This window comes from Oryza glaberrima, chromosome 12, assembly GCF_000147395.1.
Source record: "Oryza glaberrima chromosome 12, OglaRS2, whole genome shotgun sequence".
Classification (NCBI taxonomy): Eukaryota; Viridiplantae; Streptophyta; class Magnoliopsida; order Poales; family Poaceae; genus Oryza; species Oryza glaberrima.
In genome coordinates, this window is record NC_068337.1 from 13,427,553 (window position 1) to 13,447,746 (window position 20,194).

The following is a 20,194-nucleotide window of genomic DNA, read 5'->3' on the forward strand; positions in this document are numbered from 1 at the left end:
TTCAGTTTTAGCAGAACACTTAGTTCAGTTTCATCAGAGAGTTTCACTTCAGTTTCAGAAGAAATTTTAAGTTCAGTTTCAGCAGAGATTTTATTTCAGTTGGCTGATTTCTTGACAAATGTGCAGACCAGAGCTCTGCACAATTTCTTCCTCCCACCCTTCTGTTCCTTTTTTATGCTCCTTCTGTGTTTTCTATATTCGGCCTGGAGTCCTCATGTTGAATACAAGTGTTATCTTGGTATGAGATTCTAAAGTTTTGTGTATTACATCTGTGATTTGTATGGATTGACAGAGTTGTGTGTATTCCATGTTTGAAATTGAATATTCGGCACTTGGTAGAATCTGATGATGCTTTGTTGTTCATCACGTGTTAATTACAAAATCAATGATATCACATACTGATGGGCAGACCCATTCTACCCAACTAGTAATCGTGCACGTTTTTCATAAAATATATCATAGGAGTACATTGGAAGTTTGGAAACTATATCTACCAAAAATAATTTATTCAACCAAAATTTATAATATCTCATGTGTAACTGTAAAAAAAAAATATAACCAACATTATCGGTACTTGTAAACATTGGCATGACTGTCTGTTTTGTACAAATTTTTGATAGAAGGGAACAAAATAGAACCGAAGCCAAAGGCTATACAGTAGCCGCCTTTTTCTCTACAACTGCTCCACTGCTTGATCTCGTAAAAAAATTATTTGTCGACAATTCGCTAAATTGACCATCCCTCTTTCTTAAAGTTTCTATTGTTTTGTTCCGTCCAAATTCCCCAACAGACAAGCAAGAAGAGGGTCCTGAGCCCTTTGCTTTGCATCTTTTCTGATAAAGTCTCGTGACACCACCATTCCAGTACTGAACAGGCTGAAGGAGGGCTAGCTGAAGAAACTTCAGTCAAGCACAGGCTTATTCCTGCCCGGATGGCTTGAACTAATCTACTCTTCATGAACAAGTGATGAGATGTCTCGAGGTTCGATGCATAGGGGACAAAACTAATTATTTGGCAATTCTAAGTTATAAACAACAATAGTCCATAGGCTATTCTAAGCTAGGAGACAAGCAAAAGATTAATTTACACCTCAAAGTCAAAGGGGCCTGACTTCCAAACAGGTTGCATCAAATCTTATCTGATCAATACCTTAAAATCAAATTGCCATGTAGATGCCATGAGTTCCTTTGGTGAGTGACAGTGTCACCCCTTCCAGCAAGCAGCGTCAAATCCGAAAATATTCCGTTAAGAACCCCATTGATAGGTCATGCTCATCATCTATCCAATGATTGTCAACCGACGCATCTTGTACTGCTATGTTGTTTCAAAAATGCATGAATAATGATTGCCCTGTTGTTTTTAAACTGCACAAAAAGTGTAGTATTATATGCAATTGGAACAATGTTGAGTGTTTCTAAAAACATGGTTTAGTCCTCATCCATGAACCTAGCAAATGTTTCGGAACTGGCAAAGTCCTTACCTGTAAACAAAATACAGAGGACACGAAATTACCAGTGATTTCACAAATTATTAAATTCCTTATGTTAAATATACTATCTTTTTATAAGCAAATATGCGTGTTGAAATCACTAAAATGTAGATCCAAACCCCCAAATTATTATACTATAAGCAGATGTACCCCGATCAATGAACCCAGCAGATGTACCTGGATCATCATTGTCTTTAGCAATGTTATTACCACTGAAAAAGAAAGGGCGTCAGAAATCAAAGTCATTTTATAAATAACCCAAGATGCTAAATAATGTAGTCTAATACAAGATTCAATATTTCTTTTTCGGTGTATATATCGGAGGGTGCCGATATACCGAAATTTCGGAAATTTTGAACAAGATTTGGTCAAATTTGAACAAAATATTGCCAAATTCACAAAAATAAATAAAATTTCGGCAGAAATAATATCATATGGGGGGGGGGGGGTCCGATAGGACCAAAACTTCCAAAATTTTGGAAATTTCGTTCCGGAATTTTGAACCCTGGTCTAATATTGGTTATCTTAACAAAGTTACTTTAGCATTGCAGAAATACTTGACATATGTGTGTGTGTGTGTGTATATACATCGGTGCCACTGTTCAAATATAGAGATGGTGTACATAGAGTTTATACACTACAAAGTGATTGCAAGTTGATCAAAATGCAGAAAACCTGGTTGAAAATTTATATTAGTATGCAGATGAGTACTCTTGCCAGATTGTTTTTTTTACCAATCTTCTATTGATCTAATCGAACAATGAAATATGAAATCCCAAGAACACTTATCCTTGAATGCCAGGTTTAACCTATAGACAAAAAAAAAATCTCAAGGCACCAGTCACCACTGCTAATAATAACATAAAAGCAATGCTATGGAATGTTCCTACCAGCAAATCATTACATTATAGATGCATGGCCCGCAGAAATAAGAATTAATAACATTGTTACAGGAAAAGAAATAGCAGCACAATCTTGTATAATCAGTAACATACCAAAGTAATGAGAGCGAGAAAAGAAAAATTATCCACATAAAGGAGAGATGTACCTGATTTTTCTGTATTATTGACAACAAGATCTGTAGACAAATTGTAACTTTAGTTTGTATGCTCGTAGAAATCGGATACTAAACTGCAAAAAGAAGATTTTTTTTTCTGGGTAGACAAACTTACCTTACCTGTATTCATCAGTGCATTCATTTTGCTGAAACTTAAAATATGCCTTAACTTATGGTATTCTTAAAAAATAAAAAGCATGTTCGCCTCCTCAAGTCTAGTCTGTTTATATCCATGTCAATAGTGGCTAGCTCAATCACATGTAAACACATATGACATGCAGCAGGATATCAAGTTTGAGACAAAAAAAAGAGCACAAGGATGATATTAAATTCATTGTAAATAGTAGTACCATAATGTATTGAAGAACTATTATATGTGAGGATCAAGCTAAGTGGATGACATACCACAACCATGGATAAATACGTATAGGAACAAAATCCAAAAGTGGCACCTGTCAATCCAAAATGTGATGGCAGGAAAAAATGATATGAAAATAATGTCACAAATGAAGTCTGAGCATTAACTCTGTTTGTGGATCATCCAAATTTCAACATGTTCAATTGAACAAATTCAACATGCAGGTCTCCCTGAAACTTCAGAATTTAGAAGACACGAGCAAAAGTAAAAGGAAATAGACACTTGCACTAATTCATGTATCATAGAACAAAAAGCAGCCACTATGTGACTTAAAGAAGACTCAAGAGTTTAACTTGCATCTAGAGCAATTAATAAAAGGTATAATAATGCAGTTCTAAAAAAATAGGTACAATGGATGATTTCATATGAAATTTTCAAATGGACACCATTGAACAGGGATAAGCTTTCCCATTAATGCCAATGGACAGCTGCATAAAGGGAAATTTGCTTGCATGCTGATTAACATTTATGATTTATGAACTAATATATTTGTTCAGAAAAAAAATCTATGGTGCCAGAAGATTGATGTTGCAATAATACCATGGACATGCTCTTTTGACATCAGATGAGAGAATCTAACCTAAGAAAGCCTTGCTATTGATGAAAACTGCCAAAGAACTCAACAATAAGTGCTTGCAAGACATAATCAGACAATTATAAACAATGATCGATTCAACTGTAGTATTACAGAACTATTACAGTGGTGTTTTACCTGGAATGGAACCATTATATTATCTCTACAATGGCTATGAAGAGATGGTTCCCTGCAATGCTCTTCAATATAATCAGCTCATCTAAATTCCCTGCATTGAACTCGTTAAATGCCTAGACCAAAATGTAATAGGCATTCATTAGATACAATGGCTATGAACCCAATCTAGCTTGCATTATTACTACTATCATAATGTTTTCTATCTAGCACTGTGACATATAATGAATCTAAATTTTTTTATGATATATCAAAATAAAAGAAAAACTGATTTTCAATATCATGTTAAGGCAAATTAAGCAAGCCACATATATAATACATAATGCAGATACATTGAAAATGCCAAACGGAGACAACATGCAGATATCCTCACCTGTTTTCAATTTGGTGATGTGAAAAGGCCTGCATTTACGTGAAGACAACCAAGAAGTTTGTACACAGTTCCTGGGAAGCAAACAATTGCATAAGTGCAGTAATGCAGACATGGCAATTCAGATGCCAAGATGAGAATCAGGTCATGAATAAACACATGTACCAGCATATTTAGTCCTGAGAGAAGAACGACAAGTTTGAAAAAATTTAGACCTGAAAAAATTTCTCTTGACAAATGATAATATAACTAACAAGAAGGAATGCAAATGACTGCCAAAAGAGGTACCTGAAGTTGTTGTTTATACTCTGACGAAGAGCAGTGGTGTCCAGTTCTGTTCAGCATTTTAACGCTGTGAATTGGTTGTTGAGGTTTTTAGATGATCAGTGTGAAAACACTACAGATTAGACCACAACAAACGTACTACAGATTGGACCACAACAATCTTGTCGTTGCCAGTTCATCTCTTGGATTGTTTTCTCTACTCCACTGCAATGCATAATTTTGCAGTGAATAAGCATTCCATCGAGCACCTACCGTGCAACGTGCAAATGGGAACAAGAACAGCAATAGACAACATGAGGCATGACGTTGAACCTAGCTATGTTATGAGGTTTAGTGAAGATTGAAGCGATGGGAATCGATTGACTTACTCATCAGCTCAATTTCCTCTCTGATTGTGAGAGCCCCTTGCAATGGCGGCACAAGGCAGGACCACCGTGAGAGTGGTGAAGTGGTGATGCCGGCGGAAGAGAGGACGTCAACAGCAGGGCCTTGCCTTCGAGGGCGTGGCGGAGTCGCAATGCTGGTGGAAGAGAGGACGGCGACGCCAACGGATGGCATGACCATCAACAAAAACCCACACAGGAATGGAACGGAGTGAGGCGAGAGGGTTAAGATTTAGGAACAGATCCTCAGCTAGCGGCTAGAGCCTGGGCCAAATGCACACCGATCAGATGCGCAGGAATCCCACCGCGGGAAGAGGGAGAGTGGAGGGGAGGACTCCGTCGTCGCCACCGCCACCGCGCCGGCGCAGGGCCAAGTGATGGCCGCCTCCACCTCTGCTTCGCTAGGGTTCGCGGTGTGGGGAACATAGGGGTGGTGGCCGGTGGGGATTGGGAGTGAGGAGGGGTGATTTTCTTCACGGTGGTGTTCGGCGGCGGCGGGGAGGCGCGGAACGAGGAGGAGCGCGCGGCGGAGTCGGCTCCGTCAGGGGCGAGGAGAGGATGAGCAAGGCGGAGTGCGGGGGCGAGGAGGAACGTGGCGGAGTCATCGCGTGGCTAAGGTGGGACCGTAGGAGTCATTGCGTTGGTATGGAATCGATGGATGAGATTAAATGAGTTGGCAGATGGACGGATGAGATGGGAGGGGTTGATTTCACCTGTAGGATTGCTAGGCAAAACTCCTACTTTTTATACTAGTATAGATATAGATGGATCCAATGGGTCAACCCACTTGGGCACTTGGCATTATTATAAACCATTTGGGTAAAGTGGTCCAAGTATGGGTCGATCTGTCCCGGAACACGCCCACCCATATTCCAGCTTCGTGGATGCACGGGCTCGTTTTTTTTCTTTCTTTCTACATATGCAGTGGCTGGCTGGTTGCTGCCGTGCCGGCTGCTACTGTTGTGCCCCAGTAGCATTTCGTTTGAGGTTTTTCAGCTGCCTGAGCATTAGAATCCACATACGCCCGGTGCTAGTTTGTTGGTTGCCTTACTTTACTGGTCTATGGCGACGAGCGGAGTGGCGTCTAGCTGCATGACCTTGAATCCTTGATGCAACAGCGGCGGCCTTAGCAGTTCGAGGCGCAGCTACATCGACAGCGCGGCTCTGGCAACTCATCCAGCTTCGACCCTGTCGGCTGCCTCGACTCGCTGCTCTTCTGCCTCCGCAATCCGCTATTCGCTCACGACATAGGCAGCCGCATCAAGGCACTCAATACTAAGCTAGAAGACATCAGCAAGTCCGCGCGCCGCCGCATGCCCGCATTCACGGCCCTCCGGCCACGAACTGCCGAGGAGCCCCAATCCGGGACGCCATTGACGCCCTCTCCCAGGAAGGGCAGAGTAAAGGGAGGCTAATGACAAATGGGTCCCACAAATTTTTTTTATTATGATGCCACATAATCGCCAAATCAACGTCATGTGGAACGAAGACAAGGTCAACACTGCCACGTAGGCACCATGTCAACGAAACCGCCCTTCAAAATCGCCGAGGGAGGTAAATTGCACCGTTTTTAATAGTTTAGCGGTCGAGATATCCGGTATTATGGTTTAGGATACGAATCAGATTCGACCGCTAGTTAAGGGAGTCGATGTGAACTTATTCCTTTTCCTTTCCCATTTTTTTGGTGTGCTGTCCAATTGTTCAAGAGGCCGAACCAGGCGCGATGATAGCTGCACAAGAAACGCGCTAAATCGACAGTAAATTACTGCACGACATGTTCCAATCAAATTATGGGGATTCCACCGGCTTTAGAAGATAAGACTAGAAAATCTATGCACCAACTAATTTGCCCCTTGGTTTTTCCATGTACAATATTCTATTTACGTAAAAATCAGACACTTATCCCTTATTTGGATCAAAGGTTTAGGGATGGATCAATGTATGGTACTCCCTCCGTTTCAGGTTATAAGATGTTTTGACTTTGGTTAAATTCAAACTGCTTTAAGTTTAACTAAGTTTATAGACAAATATAGTAATATTTACATTACCATATTAGTTTAATTAAATTAGTAATTAACTACTTCCTCCGTTTCACAATATAAGTCATTCTAGCATTTCCCACATTCATATTGATGTTAATGAATCTAGACATATATATCTATATAGATTCATTAACATCAATATGAATGTGGGAAATGCTAGAATGACTTACATTGTGAAATATATAGATTTATTAACATCAATATGAATGTGGGAAATGCTAGACTGACTTACATTGTGAAACGGAGGAAGTATGTTTTTATAATAAATTTATCTTGAGTCGAAAACATTACTATTTTTCTAAACACCGGTCTAGATGATTCTTTAACAGTCCATCGAAATACTGAAACAGATTAACTAATTTAATGGACTATTAAAACTAAATATCCAAAAACAACATCCCTCACACCCACATGGACAAAACTCTACGAACCGAGTAAAAAGCCTTCTGACCCCTTGAGCTCTTCAGCTGATTTTGACTTGTTTTAAATTCTACCGAATATATCTTCCGTCATGTTCTCACATTTTCTGGTTGTTGTTCATGTGTGTGCCCCAACTTCAACAACCTCTTCCTGAACTGATGTCTATTGTACACTCACGTGCACCGTCCTCTAAATCAGATGAAGCCTATTTCTGGATCTTTAAGCTTCGGCACCCAAATTTTCTTCCTCGGTGAACTACCTCTTCCTTGTACAAAAGATTGATTCTTGCTAGACGGTCATCCTTGCCATGCGACTGTTTTGCAAAATTCAATCGACTTACATTAATAGTCGATTGTATTTTCTGATAAAAAGTATTACAAACACTAGTAGAATGATCAAACAAATTATGCCACTTACAAAACTTGGCATATTTATGAATATTTTGGTTGTTTATATAGTACTATTTTAACTTGGCATTTCTACTAGGGAATCATTTTTATAATTCTATATATTTAACTCCTCTCTTCTATAAGTTATATTACCTAATAGATATAAATAAATATTACTAAATAATTCATATAAAGTCTAAAAGATGTAAACTCGTGTTTATGCTTCAACTCAATTATATTGAATGCACGTGTTGGAAACTAGACTATAAAATTAATACTCCTCATCGAAAAATACATGTACGAGGACAAACTTCTTATTCATCCCTACTGGTTTATCCAATAGTCCTCGTATTTGCCATTCATTCTTCAATTGCCAGTGGCCGATAAAAACTGCCAATCTATAACTGTATAGTTAGAACACCCACTAAAACATAATGTATACCATACTAACCAACTATATAGGCGCATGTGCAAGGATACCAATTACATCTAAAACTCAAGATATAAGTATGCTAAATCTCATTCCACATATCATTTTCACATCTCAACCTAAATCCATATACCATTTGTACAACATCATATAGATTCATGCATATATATTCCACAGTAAAGCGCGGGATGTTGTCCATTATATATAAAAAGTTACACCACACTTATTTATTTGGAATGATCACAATTCACAAACAACCCAAGCGAACACACACAATTGTGTCTAGTTTCACAACAATAAATATACATGATGTAGACTAGCCAACGGACGTCTGCTCATGGAAGAATGAGTAACAAGTTCAAGGATAGACCTCGATGATTGACCTGAAGCCCATGACTGGCATGATCTTGTAGCTACTAAATCCAGCTTCAACGAAAAGTTTCTTCCACTCCTGTTCATCTCGCTCAACGCCATTGACAAACATGATGAGCGCGTCAAACAAGATCTGCACATCTCTGTGCTTTTGGTCAGATGGGCCAACTCCGACCACTATATCCATGATTATCACCTTTCCGCCGGCGTCTCTAGATGGGATGGCTTTTTTGCAGTTCCGAAGTATCTTCACACAGTCATTGTCACTCCAATCATGCATAATCCACTAAATATAGAGGAAACACATATATATGTATCAATAAAATCTGTATGTACATGTATACTTCTATTGATAGGACACTTTAAGAATATTCCAATTTTGATAAATGGTGAAATAGGGAATATTTTTAGCCATAAACATTAGTGGGACCAAACTGTAATGTCTTAAAATAAAATTTAGAGTCGATATCAATTACAAATTGCTGATTACTATTGGACTAGTCATCAACCTTAATTTGCACCCACAAGGGAAACATAGTTTTGTAAGATAAATTTAGAGAATTTCAGTGTAGGGATATATGGAATTAATTGCTGATATGTATTTTGGGAGTTTAGGGATCTAGATGACACACCCCTTCATATATGTGTCAATTAGTGATAAAATAATTTACAACAAATTAAATGACTGATTAACTCCGTAGATAGAAGAGATAGAAATATACATAGATAGCAACTACATAGAAAAAAAGTTGGCTAAAGTCCAGTTAAACATGTGGTTCGATATTTTTAGACAAAAAACCAAAATATACTTGAGAGAATTTCGAGCCAGACCAGTCTATGTACCTTGAGGAAGACAGCATTGGCTGCTGGAATACTGTCAAACATGTCGCCGGCGATGAACTCGACACCGGTCCCCCTGGGGGCGTCGGCGACGACGTGGGCGAGGTCCATCACGCTACATTTCACCTCGGGGAACGCCTTCGCGATGGCCCGCGCCGCCGCGCCGTTCCCGCCGGCGACGTCGACCAGCGAGCTGATCCCCCGGAACACCTCGCCGTGCTTCCTGACCAGGATGTCCATCATGAAGGCGCTGTCCGACGCCATCCCGTCGTTGACGACCGCGTTGAACGCGGCGTCCTCGTTGGTCATCTCCCAGAAGCTCTGGCCGTGCGTGTGCTTGAACATGCACGGCTCGGGCAGCTCGAGCTGGAGCCAGTCGCTGATCCGGAGGAAGGGGGCGATGATGCTCGGGTGGAGCAGCATGGACATCATGTGTCGTTGGTTCCCGGCGCCGATGAGGAGGCGCGACACCGGCGTGAGCGTGTACACGGGCGGTGGGTCGTCATCAATGGCCGCAGCGGCGCCGCCGTGCGCCGGCTTCTGGACGGCGAAGACGCCGGAGAGAGCGAGCACGCGCATGAGGCGGCGCAGGCACGGGATCTTTGAGGGGTGGAGCGTGACCCTGGTGGCTATCTGGGCCATGGTGGCGGCGCCGCCGTGGTGGTGGATGGCGTCGGCGACGCCGAGGTCCAAGGCGGCCTTGAGAGCCATGGACTTGATGACGGAGAAGGTGTTGCCGTAGAGCTCGCTCAGAGCATCGAGCGAGCTGGTGGCATGTTGCCCGTTGCTCTGAATGAGCGCCATGGCACTACCAATTAATTTTGTCTTCCTTTTAGTTTGGAATGGGTTTATGCACAAGATGCACTATAAATAGAGGTCTCAAATTACTATATCAATGCAACTCGTTCTGGAAACATAGAACTACTATACTAGGTTATCAGAGAAAATGAGGAAAAATGCACTAGTTTTTTTTCGTGGTGATCCTAGTACTACATATTATAAGTCTGGTGTGGATTGATTGATATTTTTTTTTATATTCATTGAAATGGAAGCTAGATTATGTGTCAAATTCAATTATACTTTTAGCATTTAGCTTTATACAAAATGATAAATGAAAATCTACTAGCTGAATTTACAAGTGTGATTCTATCTCCATCGGTAGCACATATTTGGGGCATGTTATAGGGGAGCGTATCCTATGCACACAGGCCCTCGCGTGTACACACCATGTACACCAACTAAAAATTATCACAAAAAATTCTAGGAAAATTCATACATGTACTTTCAATAGTATTACATCTACGTGCAAAGTCGCATCTTCAAATTCATTCTACATAGAGAATAACAAAAAAGATAAAATTCTGACAAAATTGCAACCTTAAAACTGTCAGATTTTTTGTTTTTTTTGTCACGGCTAAAATATAATGAATTTGACGTTAAGATTTTAACCCTAGGTGTAATACAATTGAAAGTATGTGTATGATTTTTTCTAGATTTTTTGGTGACATTTTTTAGTTGGTGTGCACGTGTGTACACGTGAGGGCATGTGTGCATAGGATATGTTGCCATGTTATAGAACCTGTTATATACATTTACTATATTTAGATACTACCCTCATATATACCATACCTGGGATGATGGAGACTAGCAATTAATAGACTAAAACATTTTTCTATTACATTTGTTTGATTTTTCCTTCCAAGCTAATGCAACAAAGTTTCGTTTTATATATACTAAGAAGAGTCGACATTAAGCCGTTATCATGATATTGATATTCATCTCATTTTCCTCTATCTTTCATGCCAGTAAACTTTGACTTATCTTGTTACCACTGCACAAGCTTGGCACAACAGCCTGCTATTACTTGTTGTACATGGCCTTCCCTTCACTCCTGACACTTATTGTTGCCTGTTCTCTGGTGAAAAAAAGGCAGTACCAGAACATTAGGAGACTGTTCACTTTGATACCAAAAAAAACTTACCAAATTTTGGTAACTATATCAAAATTTTAGAAACTTGTCAAAATTTTGGCAGGATTTCTTATATAGTTATAAAATTTTGGTAGCAAACTAAATGTAGCCATTTTTTTGGCAACTTTACCAAAATTTGGTTAGGTTGAAAATGGCATCAAAGTGAACAGGCCCTAGGGTTTTAAATTTCGAAGAGGAGCTTTCAGTTTCAGGGATTCCAAAATTCCAAAAACAACCAGCACAATATCCTATGCAATTATGTAACCAATTTTTAATTTAAATTAAGACATTTGGCAAAAATGTAAATGCACATTAAAGTATTTGCTGTTGTTTCTATTATTTATTGTGTTGCTTCCATTTGTCAATATAGATGAAATGAAACAAACATGTCCGCTAGAAGGATCTGGCGGCATCATCTCGCTGGAGACTTTGCGTATTAGGATCATCCAAACGGACATCAAAACATTTTAGTAACAAAAAGTGACAATAAAGACTGTTTTGTCATATGTAACTTTACAAACATTTATAACTAAATTAGACATACTTTAATCCCCTGTTGACCTAATTTAAATTATTAAAAATAAATATACTCTCTCTATTTTATATTATAAGTCGTTTTGACTTTTGTCTAGTCAATCTTTTTTAGTTTTTACTAAGTTTAGAGAAAAATTTAGAAGGATCTCAAAAAATAAAATTATTTTCATTAAATGTAAAATTGAATATATTTTAATAATATTTTTTATTGAAAATGATATTATATTTTTCAATAAACTTGGCCCAATGTAAAAAAAGTTTGACTAGAGAAAAGTTAAAACGACTGATAGTATGAAACGAGGGGTATACTGACCATATTCTAACTCTTACAAGTCATCTAAGCCCATCTCCACACTACTTTCTAAGAAATCAGTTGAGACGACCGTGAATGAAAAGATAAGTTCTCTTTAAAATAAGTCAAATCAATACATTGAAACTGAACTAAGTGAAGCACAAGTGGAAACCAACGGCCAGCATATGGCCTAGCAACGAACAACTTGGGTGTGTTCGTAGAACAGGTTCCCATCCGGGGTAGTGATCATGGAAAACGGAACGGTCCATTAGCGCGTGATTAATTAAGTATTTACTATTTTTTTTTAAAAAATGGATTAATTTGATTTTTTCAAGAAACTTTCGTATAGAAACTTTTTTAAAAAAAAACACATCGTTTAGCAGTTTAAAAAGCGTGCACACGAAAATCAAATCAAAGGAGATGGGCTGGGAAAAGAGGCATCACAACACAGCCATATATGCGAAGCTTGATGCGGACTCTTGGCTTAGCCAGTAGCCACATCCTAGTGAAGCATTATTAATGGCTCACAACCATCGATGTACAATGTGGCCAATGGGTGCTGACCAGCAACTATTGGCCAAAGGGTGGTGACCAGCAACCATTGAGCATGAAAAAAAGGACGACAAAGATGGCAATAGTAATAGAGTTATCTTTAATATTATAAACTCTAATTAAGAGGACGACAGGATGGGAGAAATGAAATTTATATTACCAGCAACTGTTTTTCTGTGGTTGATAATGGAAGCCATCAACAAAGGCATTGTATTTGGCAGTGGTAGAATTAGAATGGTTCATATTGGGATTATTATGAGCAGAGGGATGAGTCCTCCACTACTGTTAAGGAGTTTGCGAGGTCATTTGGATTGCCAAAATTAAAAACTATGCAAACACCAATATTTCTTTTGAATACACATAATATTTGGTTCTATGTTTCGTTAATATTGGGGAATGCAAATCATTATAAATAAATATATTATACGATTCATATTATGATAGAATTATATTCTCGGTATTAATTAATAATTCACACAACAAAATTAGACTAATTCAAACCACAATCATAAACTCTAGTCTATGGCACTTCAGCTGTTACAATTGCTCCGCACATAGGAATTATATTACATAGTTAAAAAATAAACAAGCAGATGAAAAGGTATAAATATAATTCCAAGATATGCTAGCTAACTAGCCACACAGCTATGTGGATAATTCATTTGCTTACATATTATATACATATGTGTGAGTGTATGTATGTATGTATGTATGTATCAAAGGTCCATAAAAAGGATTTTGAATTACACAATTAAAGTATACATAGTATGAATTGTTAGAAAAAATATGCAATCGTGTCTAACCAAGTGACATTGTCCCATGACCTGCAAGTCAAAAAATTACAAAATTGTGAGTTTGAGAACTCACAAATTGGTGTTTGCGGAACTTAAATCAAGTGAGAGCAGTGTGTCAGCTAATTCTTCTTCCATTAGACCTCCTTGCCGCAGCATCATGCCAGGCACCGCCTGGCTCTTAGCAAAAGTATGGGAACATCGTCAACTAAACATGTCCTACTTGCAGTGATAGTAAGAACCCAAAGATCCGCATTATTCCTGGTGAAAACCAACTATGAAAAATATAAATGTGCATATAGCAGCATAGCCAAGCTTCTCCTCCTTCCACTGTTTGTGTTCTGAAGGTTCAATCATGTATATATACTTCCTATTTGGAAACAATGAAAGTTCATAGCTACTTGTGCCTTCTTTGGTTGGTTTATAGTAATTTACTGTTTGCGCATCATTTAGTTAGGCTCATTATATGTCACCCCCGGAAATTCAATAGCAATTTCATCACTAATTTGCGCATACAATTAATCATCGTCCAACCATCAACTGAGGTATATACAAATCAATAATTCAATATAGATCCAAGATAATAATAACATTAAATTCTTATATAAGAGGAACTTAGTCCTCACAAAAAAGAAAACAGCGACAGAAATACGATCTAGCGGTGGATTCAGCTCAACTCCCATGGGCAACTCAACTAGATTATAAGCCAAGCGTCTTCTCGTTCATAATCATTCTACAACTAAGGTTGATAATTATTGCAAGGAATGTACATGCAATACTTCCGTAAGCCACATAACAATTATGCAAGTGTAAGAGTATGACAAAAGGACATCATATGGGGGTTCATTCGCAAAAGCAGTATTTAGCAAATATTTGACAATACTAAAATAGTTGAGTAATTAAACAATATTATATCACATTGTACATCACAACAATGTTGCACAGTTTCAACCATCTTTGAACAACCAAGCCCGGTTGCACAGATCTAACCCCACTCAAAGAGCTAATAAATTATTATTACCAATTTATTTCTCATTAATGAGTTATTGTGAGAGCAATCACGAAAAATATTGTTAGGCTCTCCCATAACCACTGCCATGGCTATTTGATCGGTTTTTTTTAACTCTGGCCAGAGGTGTACAAATTTACCCATAATACATGATTCCACACATCTTTTCATGTCCTGAAATACCCCCCATAGTACCCCCCATAGTACTACAAAGGAAGAAATTGTGACAAGACTCTTTGCATAACACGTCAAACAAAATGTATACCCACTAATTATCTGTCTCCGGTAGGGATAGCCAGATACCTAGACAGGGAGACTACTTATTAGCACCTAAACAACAGTGAACATATTATCTACCACTTGTTGACTTATTATCTGTCAAGCTCAAACACACACCGTGGCACCTTCCGTTGGGACATGTCATACTACAGATCCAACTATTAACCATGTTGGCTTATGGTTAGTACGATTAATATTTCATATCAGTAGCTCACGAATCGATCCTTAATTGTTATGAGCACGACCAACATAACCATGTGCTCACAACTCACCATTAGTTAAGTTTTAGTTGAAATAATAAACAACCACAACCGTCATCGTGATCTTTCATTAATAACCATAATTAATCATGAATGAATCATTGTGGCCATGGTCTTGAAAATGGCGAATGTGTTCCTGTAGATCTCGCTGAGAGCATCTGGCTAGCGAGCTTGTGGCATGAGATGCACATTGCTCTCAGTGAGCACCATGGCACTACTGGTTTCGTTTTCCTTTTCGTTTCAAATGAGTTGATGCACGACGTACACTATAAATAAAGGACAAAGGGCTCAAACTATTATCACCACAGTTGGTTCTGGAAATATGGAAAAAAAGTATTTTTTTATTCTTGGGCACCCCGGGAGTGCACATGTTAAATCGAGTACGGATCGATTGATACAGTTTGGTCTATTTATTGAAATAGAAGCTAGATGATATGTCAAATCAATTCTGCCTTTAGCATTTATAAATACCGCTAATTGCCTCTATATTACTAGTAGCCACCAAGTCGCATTGCGCGACTCTAATTAAGTGCCTATATGTCTTCTTTTATATCTATCTATCTATTATATACTAAAACTCTATTAAACTTCCTACAAACACTCTCACGCTGCCACGCGGTAATCCTTAAAACGCTCTCAAGTGCCATGTGGTATTAATAAAAATCCATCCCTCAATTTTTACGTAAGTGATGGGTCCAATATTTCTAGCCATCCAATTTAATTGAGATTAAAACGAACGCCGCCCGAACTGTTGGCTCAGGGCCGCACGGGAGCGACGCTTCCCTAGGGCATCGCCATGGTCATCTTGCTCCTGCTCCTGCTCGTGCTCGTCGGCTCGTATACGTCCTTGCCTCCTTCGACTCCACCTTTCAGGATACGTGGAAGTGCTGATGGTTAATTCACTTTTGGCTTTTGAATTTTGTTATTTACACGCCTATGCATGGTCTCTTCATATATACACTGATTGATTTGCTTGCCGGTTAGTAATACATACGCTCCGTCTCTAACTTCTGCTTCCCTCCTATTTCTGATCTGATTCTCTCTTCTTTTTACGTATAGCAGTATCAGATCAAATTTTGGGATAATGATTTTTAAACAGCTAAAACTTCAAAATTTTACTCCCTCCATAGTACAATATAGTATATTTTAGCTACGTATCTAGATAAGTGTGTCCAGGTTCAAAGCTAAAAATTGGTACATTTTGAGATGGGGTAGTATGTCTCATTTTTATATATTCATCATTGTATTTACAACTAAATTGATAATTTAAGACCCATATTGGCTTCTATTTTAACTTAAAATTGATATATTATTATTATTATTAACGACGTAGGCTGTGTTGGGAGGCAAGGTTGGGAACCTTGCCTCTCGACACAGAAACAAAGCACACAATTATAGTGAGATTAAGTAAGCGTTAGCCTAAAAAACTTGAAAAATAGATTAATATGATTCAGCAGTTTAAGCATTAGCTTAAAGCAACTTTCATATAGAAAACTTTTGCAAAAATAAATGCACCGTTCAGCAGTTTGAAAAGCGTACGCGCGGAAAACGAGGGAAGTGAGTTGCGAAAGAGGGGAAAAGAACGCAGCCATACAGTAATCCGAAGAATTTTCTATATAATTCACAATTAGTAGACTAAGCCACCGCATAAACATTAATAACCTTGTAAAACATATTTTACATGTTTTTTAGTTACATAGTATCATATCCATGGAGCATTCCTAAGCCACCATGTGACGCTCCAATAAATTATGAGAGATTCCTACGAATTCTATGAAAAAAAATATCTAGCCATAAATTTTTATTTAATGTGATAAACCCATTATTTTCAACCAAGCTTAAAGAAGAAAAACTCATGTCCCAAACCCCACCCTGGCCTATACATGGACGCACACATGCTTACTCCCATCGTCTGCACCCTCTCCTGATATTCACTCGCTCTCTCTAAATCATGTTCCCTATCCCATTTTCTTGCTATACCATAGAAAGCAAATTTTGGGACAAAAGATTAAGAGAACTCTAAAAACAAAAATATACTTTTTGAGAATATTTTTCCTTAGCTTCTTGGAGACACCCCCTTAAGGGTGATCTCCTTCATTTGTTGTTTAGATTGAACGGCAGAGATAAAGATGTAATTTTAAAGTGGATTAGGTTGTTTTAATTTTTTTTGTTTCTTTTTATTATTAATATTTTTTTAACAGTGGGGCCTCCCCTGCCGTGATCTTTTCAAAAAAAGAACAAAAATATACAACTAACTTTTCAGGTTGTTTGAACTGTTATTTTATTTGTAAGTGAATAAATAGTTCATGATCCATATTACCAATGGGAGAATATATATGACTCCTAAAGAAAATTCACTAGATTGAACCAATTGGAGAAAATATCTCAAATTCATTAAAAATACTTCATATTTTTATTAAATTCGAACAAACATTGCCTATTCTATTGCCATAACCATCCTTAAGTGTTTATATACTAATAATGTAATTCAATCTATCATGTACCGTATACCATAGAATTAGGTGTTTATTAATATATTATTGCATATATACAAGCTGCACTAAGGCTGTGTTCTTTTGGAGGCGTTAGGAACCCCTCCCCTCCGTACGGAAAACGTAGCGATAGATTAACACGTGATTAACTAAGTATTAGCTATAAAAAAAATTTAAAAAATGAATTAATATGATTTTTTAAAGCAACTTTCTCCTATAAAATTTTTGCAAAACGTGTACCATTTAGCTGTTTGAAAAACATGCACGTGGAAAATGAGGGAGATGGGTTGGGAACCCAGGGAAAGAACAGAGCCTAAGGCATCAAGTAGTTGGTTTTAGAAGTTATATTTGTTACTATAAAATTTAAATTTTAGCACTTATGTTGAATACGTATTTAAATAAATTCTATAGATCACATATAATATGGAAACAAGATATGTGGATATCTTTTCTTTATTCATTCATATATATGTAAGAATGTAACAAATTGTGTGAGCATGAACCAATTAGAAGGAGGGGCAGCTTGATGGTACAAATAAAACTCATTTATTAGTAATAATACTTTTCTAGGATTTGTTAAAAAATAGATCACCTAAACATTCAAATTACAAGGAAAACACCTTATTTTTAATTTACACTTAGTTTGTTAGACATTTGTTTTAAACAAATTAAGTCGACCTTCTTTCAAGATATATTCTATCATTATAAGTTTCCTAAAAAATACGAATCCACGTGAATACCCTCGCGATACATGCCCACGCAAATGCGCGGGCTACTTTCCTAGTTTATATAATGTGTCGTTGTAGTTGCGCCACTGTCTATTTGTGCTGAATTTCTCATGACATTCATGGGCATGTTTCATGAGTACCATGGTGAATGCCATATGCCGTTATGTTTTTCAGTACCGAGCATATAAAATTTATAAAATTGACATCATTGACAGCATTTTATATATTTTCTTAAAGCTACATATAAAAAAGGCTTGAATGGTGGCTTCCTATAAATTCCGTGTGGCAAGAGGCAACATATGAAATTGCATATAGACTTGATGTCCCATTATTATATTTGTAGGTGTGTGTGTATAATATAATTTTGAAGACCGAATAGTAACAGTAGTATTTGTTAGATTGATCTCCCTCCCCTTGAACCATTGGGCTCAAGGGGGCCTTGACCCGCGCCCTGATCAGGGGCGCCCAACCCAATGGCTGGTGAGCCCCTATCACCTTGCGCCATATAAAGAGGGATGGAGGCCGGGGCGGCGCACGACATGAGGTTCGCTGCCGCCGCCAACTCCACCCACAAACTCTGATCTGATCGAGAGGGGGCGCAACCAGTGATGGGAAGACGCCACCGCCGCGCCACGCCTCATCGCCACCTACGACTCCCACTGCTACGACCACCGTCGCCGTCGAGCACACTGTCGCCGCCGTCCTCGTCAAGCTAAGCGACGGCAACGACGATGGCCGGCACTTCCTCCTCATCCAACGTGTTAACCGGTCACATCCCTAAACCCTTTTCCCTTAATCTCTATTGTTATTCAATCATTCAACCAAATAGAACCAACCCGACTAGATCTAAACCTAGGTGATCCTAGAGAGAATACTAACAATGGTATCAGAGCTACCCTAGCACATAGATTGGTTCGGGGAGAGAAATACACAGAGAAAAAAGAAAGAAAAAGCAATGATCCGCTCGGATCAAAACATCGAAACCTTAACCCTTGAACCTTACCTTGTCGCCAGCTGAACGTTGACGCCGGCAAAGGGGTGAAAGGGGGAGGGCACAGGGCACCGCCAAGGAGCCCCTCGACGGCCGTGTGCGCACCCGCAGGTGCACACACGCGCCGGCGAGGGGGCCCGCGGCGGCGCATCGCCGCTCTCTCTCTCTCTCCTTCACTTCGCAGGTGGAGGATTAGAGACGGTGGGAGGAGAACAGAAAAGTGGGCGCGCCACAGCGCGAGGTCACCGGCCATGGTGCGCCGGCCATGATGCGGCGGCGTGAGGCGCAGCGGCAGTGCGACGGCGCGGCCACGCGCGCGAAAGGGAGAGAGAGAGAGAGAGAGAGAGAGAGAGAGAGAGAGAGAGGAGAAGCTAGGGTTTCGGCTGGCCGGCGGCTGGGGTCGGGTTTTTGTCCCTCCGATCTCGGTGCCCGGCTGTCTGATCGAAACCCTAGCGATTGGACGGCCCGCGGCGGCCGTACCGAAATCGGCCCATGTGGGGAGCGCACGGCGGGCGGCTTTCGCAGCTCAGGCCCAGGTTGCGGCCAAGTGAGGGGGGAGGGGGCGCCCGCGCGCGTGCAAGGCGGCAGTGGGCCGACCGGCAAAGGCCGGAAAAGTCTATTTTAGGTCCCTCGGGGCCGAAGCAAAAGAAAAGAAGTCCATTTTTTGTCCTTGTTTCAGAAGCATTTGCAATTATAGTTATTAAAATGTGTTTATTTCTAAGCAAGTTGAACCCATGTGAAAATTGTTTAGAGAATAGATAAATGTGAGAAATGCTTCTAAACATGTATTTTGTGTATTTTCATGCAAATTTCAATGGAATTTTGTATCGATTTTGCATGTTTTATCTCTGTTTAAAATTTGATCCAAAGTGGTAGTTTTTTACAGAGAGTGAATAACAGAATTTTGTTACTGTTCATATGAATTTTATATAGATCTTCCGCTGCAAATAGATAAAATTGTTAAAATTTGTGTTTTTAAAATAAATTTCGAACCAACGGGAGAATTTAATTTTACGAACATTAATTCTATGCTATGATGTTGTAATTTTCTGACCAACGTTGATAATTGCAATGTTATAGTTATGGCTCTTTG

At 39.0% G+C, this 20,194-nt stretch overlaps 1 protein-coding gene and 1 long non-coding RNA gene across 7 annotated transcripts; both read right to left on the bottom strand.

Moving 5' to 3' along the window:
- Positions 1 to 544: 544 nt before the first annotated feature.
- Positions 545 to 5,291, bottom strand: LOC127756536 (uncharacterized). 6 transcript variants are annotated; one of them, XR_008013235.1, is made up of 3 exons: positions 4,993 to 5,291; positions 4,697 to 4,848; positions 545 to 4,532 (listed from the first exon to the last, which is right to left on the bottom strand). It is a non-coding gene; the product is annotated as an uncharacterized LOC127756536 (long non-coding RNA). The 6 variants fall into 6 exon arrangements; XR_008013236.1 differs by having other exon boundaries at positions 545 to 4,377; positions 4,468 to 4,532; positions 4,697 to 5,291; XR_008013234.1 differs by having other exon boundaries at positions 545 to 4,258; positions 4,332 to 4,532; positions 4,697 to 5,291.
- A 2,810-nt stretch (positions 5,292 to 8,101) lies between these two features.
- LOC127756534 (O-methyltransferase ZRP4-like) lies at positions 8,102 to 10,062 on the bottom strand. The gene is made up of 2 exons (XM_052281881.1): positions 9,208 to 10,062; positions 8,102 to 8,650 (listed from the first exon to the last, which is right to left on the bottom strand). Exons 1-2 carry the CDS (start codon positions 10,006 to 10,008, stop codon positions 8,351 to 8,353), a joined length of 1,101 nt encoding a protein of 366 aa, XP_052137841.1. The 5' UTR covers positions 10,009 to 10,062; the 3' UTR covers positions 8,102 to 8,350.
- Between the last annotated feature and the right edge of the window lie 10,132 nt (positions 10,063 to 20,194).

Excerpts from the sequence above, each read along its gene's own strand:
- LOC127756534 (XM_052281881.1), bottom strand. The coding sequence starts at position 10,008 with ATGGCGCTCATTCAGAGCAACGGGCAACATGCCACCAGCTCGCTCGAT. Across the intron at positions 8,651-9,207 it reads CCAATGCTGTCTTCCTCAAG|TGGATTATGCATGATTGGAG; the intron begins GTACATAGACTG and ends CTCTATATTTAG.